The sequence below is a fragment of the Malus sylvestris genome, chromosome 5 (assembly GCF_916048215.2).
Source record: "Malus sylvestris chromosome 5, drMalSylv7.2, whole genome shotgun sequence".
Classification (NCBI taxonomy): Eukaryota; Viridiplantae; Streptophyta; class Magnoliopsida; order Rosales; family Rosaceae; genus Malus; species Malus sylvestris.
In genome coordinates this window covers 24,390,459-24,395,593 of record NC_062264.1, presented here as the reverse complement: position 1 = coordinate 24,395,593, position 5,135 = coordinate 24,390,459, and the positions used below count along the sequence as shown (strand labels likewise).

Below are 5,135 nucleotides of genomic sequence, written 5' to 3'. Positions count from 1 at the left end.
TAACTAATACTTTGTTATATAAGAAATAATGAAATGTTATCTTGATAATTAAATAGGTAAATAATTTCAGATTAAATTGAATTTTTATAAAAATAATCTATAAATCGAGACTTACAAAATAAATTATTCGGACCATTGAAGTTTGATATGAAATAAGCCCACACTTAATTCTAATTTTTTGAAAAAAAATAAGAATATTTTTGCATAGAGGGCCTGATATATATAAAAATTATTATTATTGTGTATTTTACTTTTTCCTAGTCTGGCATCTCAATCTTTCTCAGTGTCTGTTTGTTTCCAGTTTCCCCTATAAAAAAACCCTCATCTTTTTCTCGCGACTTCGTCTTTCTCTCATCTTGGCGGTGAGTTCATCTCCGTTTCTCCCGTTTCCGGTGACTCTCTCTCCTCAGTCCATCTCATCTTCTCCTTCATCAGTCGCGACTCGCTCCGATTCCACCGAGTCATCATCTACGGATCATCGATCAATTCGATCAGAGTAATTTGATTGCTGCTACTGCGAGTTCTGACGATGAACACGAGGCATCGAACAAGCATCGACAAGGCTGTCGTCAATGTTTGGCAGCGGGAGGTCGGCCAGCTCTCCGCCAGAAATTTCAAGCACCGCCTCGCCGGCTCTGAGGTATCTTATCCTCTGGATAATCTTATCCCCCATTTTTATTATTATCATTATTATTATCGGATTTACATTGGAAGTAATTTGATCTATTTCTGACAAGGAAAAAGAAATATAGATTCACTCCTCAAAATCAGAAGAAGCTTTTCGTCTCCTTGATGGTGGAAGTTTGAACATTTTTTGAACAAAAAGAACAATCTCTATCGCTTCTGATATTCAACGGATTCTTTTCTTTTGGTTTAGTGATTTCTGATATGGGAGTTGAAATGAATTCATGCATTGGGTTTTTGGATTATGTGTGTTTTGCTTTTATGGATAAAATTAAGATCATATTTGTGTGATGCTAGATTAAAGTTGGATTTTTATTCTTTTTTGCTATGTTGTATTGAGGAACTCACTGATAGTAGCGAAATTCGATGCGTTATGGCTGTGAAATTTGTATTCAAGGTTGTGGATATGAGTTCTTGTTCTAATCTCTTCAGGAGAATTTGAGTGTGGTGTGTCATGCATGGAGTTGAAGAGGCTCATATCACATTTGTACTGAAGGTTGTGGATATCATTTTTCAGGATCTCGTGCTCCGACTTGAAATCTTTCGGAAGCTAGAGAAGCATAAAGGATGTGTGAACACTGTAAGCTTCAATGCCGATGGTGATATTCTGGTTTCGGGCTCTGATGACAGGCGGGTTATCCTATGGAATTGGGAAACTGGGAAAGCTCAGCTTTCTTTCCATTCCGGTCATAATAATAATATATTCCAAGCAAAGATCATGCCTTATACCGATGATCGCACAATTGTTACTTGTGCTGCTGATGGGCAGGTACTTTGTTTATTTAAAGCAGTGTCATCATGCCATGGAACATCCATGTTTCATTAAAATAATCCTAGTATGTGTATTTGATGTTTATAGGTGAGGCGTTCTCAAATTCTAGAGCGGGGACAAGTGAATACTTCATTGTTGGGCAGACATATGGGCCGCGCTCATAAGTTGGCCGTTGAGCCTGGGAGTCCTCATATTTTTTACACCTGTGGTGAAGATGGATTGGTGCAACATGTGAGTTATAATTTCCTTTGCTAGTCATAAACACTAATATGCCATCTTTTAATTTGCGATGTTATGTGTTCTTGCACAAGCCAAAAATTGGTAAACCGTACTCAAGAGGATGAGGTCCTTTTCTAGCATTTTTGTTGACTTCTAAACTTTCAAAATTTAATGGCTCATTGAGTCTTTCTAGATGAGAATGAGCAAATTTATGTGGTAAGCTCTTACAATTCTTAATGATGGTGGTGATGTTGGTAGTGCTTTTTTTTTAAATGCTTGGCCTTTTTTTTCCTTGTTCTGTTGTGCTATACAGCCATGTGACTTGGGTTTTACTTTACAGTTTGATCTGAGGACTGATGCTGCCACAGAACTTTTCACGTGCAAACCTCTTGATAATAGGAGTTACATGCCAGCCATCCATCTAAATGCAATTGCAATTGACCCAAGAAACCCAAATTTCTTTGCAGTGGCAGGTGCTGATGAATATGCACGACTTTTTGATATCCGTAAGTATAACTGGGATGGGTCATCTGATGTTGGCCAACCTGCAGACTTCTATTGCCCACCACACTTGATTGGTGATGTACAAGTGGGAATTACAGGATTGGCCTTCTCAGAACAGAGCGAACTTCTTGTCTCATATAATGATGAGTTCATATATCTTTTTACTCGAGATATGGGATTGGGACCTAATCCAATTCCATCCTCTCCAGTTTCTATGGGAAGTGATGCAAGTGAAACGAGTGGTGATCATCAGTGTGAAAAATCTCCATCAACTATGGATGTTGATAAAAGATTTGGTCCTCAGGATTACAAGGGTCATAGGAACTGTGAGACAGTAAAAGGTGTGAACTTCTTTGGGCCTAATTGTGAGTATGTTGTGAGCGGGTCTGATTGTGGGCGGATATTCATATGGAAGAAAAAGGGTGGGGAGCTGATTCGTGTTATGGAAGCGGATAAGCATGTGGTAAATTGCATCGAGTCTCATCCTCACACCACAGTTCTTGCAAGCAGTGGAATTGAAAATGACATAAAGATGTGGACTCCCAAGGCCAATGAGAGAGCTATTCTGCCTCAGAACATCGAGCAGGTATGCTTTGTTATCCTAAACTATTTCTTTTACTTGAAAAATCTCTTTTAAGGTTTAGATTTTGCTTCATGGACCAACTTGCATGACCTATGAAAAGTAAATTTTTCTCATCCTTCTTTTATATTCTTTTATATGGTGCTTGCATCACCTGTTCTTCTGAGTCTCGGATGATGATGTTGATGGCATTGAAATTAACATTTCTCCTCACGGGAAAGTGGAAAATGGGATGGGAGTGGGAGGCTCAGAATGCGGCATTTTCATTTATTCCAAAACAATTAGTTGTTTGTTACTTGTGGTAATTTTTATTTTGTGTTTGCTCAAAAGAGGTCGCACTTGGTGCGATGGCAAATGCCTTCGCCCATGAGCGGTAGGTCTCGGGTTCAAGACTTGGGAGCAGCCTCTCCATAAATGGGGGTAAGGCTAGCCGACATTCACCTCTCCCAAACCCTGCTTGCACTGGGTACGACCTTTTTTTTTTTGCTCAAAAGACCATAATTTGCATTTTCGACATTTAGGCGTTTATTGTTTAATACATGCTTCGGAGAGAACTCTTCTTTCTAAACCCCCAATATCGCTTAGAGATTCAGGTGGGGTCTATAAAGCTGATTTGGTGCAGCTTCATGGGGTTGCTGACCCTACTAGGTAGTCCTAGAAACGCCTGTGTGTATGCCAATGTTGGTACTATGATGTTAATAAACAATTAGATACAGACTAGGGTTATAATACCGATGCTAGAACCTATATGGGCAGCAGAGGAACTGATTTCTCTGCTGTTATTTGTGTGGTAAAGGTCGTGATACCTGGCCGAATAATGTGGTATGCTAGTGAGGAGGAGGAGGATGAGGATGATGATGAATATTTTTCAGAAGACAATATTTTTGATGATGATGATTATGATGACAATGACGATGACGATGACTGCGACGAAGATGACGATGATGATTTAGATGACTATGCAGGTGGCATCGATTGAATGTCATGTTGATGATACAACGCTAGAAGTTTTCTTGATGGTTATCATGATGCTAATGATGGTCGTAATTTTATAATTGTGTCCAGAAGAAACCGAAGGCTAGGGGCTGGATGTACCGCTTATCGTCCCCTCAGAATTTGATGATGCAACTATTTTCACTGCAAAGGCAGAGTGAAAGCCCGGATCGCACGGGGGAGAACTCATCTTCCGGTCGGGACCTTCTAGAGCTAATACTGACATTTGAGGCAAACAATGATGATTCTTCAGGCGATGAAGGAGACGCCGCTAGCCTGGATGATTTGTTTAGTTGAGTCATGAGTGGCAATGAAGCCTATGAATTGTTGATAGTAATTGTACATAATTAGGGTCTAAGTTATACTCTTTGGATAATTTTCATGTTTGCTGGATCTTATATTTCATGTTATTTCTCTATTCATAAGTGGTTTTCTAATATTTTCTATTTGTGCTTGAGTTTTGAGATTATGTATTTGTTTTCTGTATTAATCTAGCGTTCCCTGAGTGTCTTACTTAACCAATAAGGAAACTTATCGTTTTCAATTCTCTTTACAATGGTAGGATTAGAAGAGAGAATGTTCTGGCTCATTTTGGTCCTACGGATTTTAGCAGGTGAATTATATCATTTAGTTCTTTGGACACCCTTGTTACATTTAAGACATTAAGAAGTTAAAGAAAATAAGAAAATGAGAGGGAGGACCTAGCTATGCACTGGTAACCGTCATCACATTCTTCTGCTTCTCTATAAGCCTTTTAATGGAAGAGATTTCTATTTTTAATAAAAAGAGAATTAGTTGTGGGTGTCCACGCCACATTGAATTTTAACGATATGAACTCTCTATTTTTCAACTTGCACCTCGCAGGTTATCCTTTTAAAATATTAGCTAAATTTGAAATATCTGAGGCATTTAACTGAGTTCAAAGAAATTGATGTACACTTTGTTTTTTAAGAAATATTGAAATTTCATCGTGATAATTAAATAGGCAAATGGTTTCGGATTAAGTTGAATTTTTGTAACGATGATCTATGAATCGAGACTTATAAAATAGATGGTTCAGATCGTTAAAATTCGATGTAAAGTGGATCTCACAACTAATCCCCATTTTAAAAAAAAAATTGAGATCCCTTATCCCAAAAGGCCTGTATACGTATGTGCGTGTGTGTATATATAAATGCAGTGTACATTTGAGAAACTCCATCATCCTACTCTTTCTGCGCCTTCCATCTTATTCCTAGATAATCATGGTCAACTGATTTATGATCTTAAGAATAAATTTCCCAGCAGGAACCAGTGAGAATTAGGGGTAATGTTAGGCAGACAAAATTTGCAAACTAAATGATGTGTTATCAATAGAAATGAACACATTTATCAACGCTTAAG

At 38.1% G+C, this 5,135-nt stretch overlaps 1 protein-coding gene across 3 annotated transcripts; it reads left to right on the top strand.

Moving 5' to 3' along the window:
* The first annotated feature begins 254 nt into the window (after positions 1-254).
* Positions 255-4,198, top strand: LOC126623604 (uncharacterized). Of its 3 annotated transcripts, XM_050292547.1 has the most exons (6): positions 255-640; positions 1,202-1,453; positions 1,544-1,687; positions 2,016-2,765; positions 3,556-3,724; positions 3,825-4,198. In XM_050292547.1, exons 1-6 carry the CDS (start codon positions 530-532, stop codon positions 3,839-3,841), a joined length of 1,443 nt encoding a protein of 480 aa, XP_050148504.1. In that variant the 5' UTR covers positions 255-529; the 3' UTR covers positions 3,842-4,198. The 3 variants fall into 3 exon arrangements, with proteins under 3 accessions (XP_050148504.1, XP_050148503.1, XP_050148502.1); XM_050292546.1 differs by lacking the exon at positions 3,556-3,724 and having other exon boundaries at positions 3,828-4,198; XM_050292545.1 differs by lacking the exon at positions 3,556-3,724.
* Positions 4,199-5,135: the final 937 nt, after the last annotated feature.

What these genes read in the sequence shown, in the direction of transcription:
- LOC126623604 (XM_050292545.1), top strand. Translation starts at nt 530, where the DNA reads ATGAACACGAGGCATCGAACAAGCATCGACAAGGCTGTCGTCAATGTT. An exon ending in CTTGTGCTGCTGATGGGCAG is followed by an intron (nt 1,454 to 1,543) that starts GTACTTTGTTTA and finishes TGATGTTTATAG; the next exon opens with GTGAGGCGTTCTCAAATTCT. An exon ending in TGCCTCAGAACATCGAGCAG is followed by an intron (nt 2,766 to 3,824) that starts GTATGCTTTGTT and finishes AATTGTGTCCAG; the next exon opens with AAGAAACCGAAGGCTAGGGG.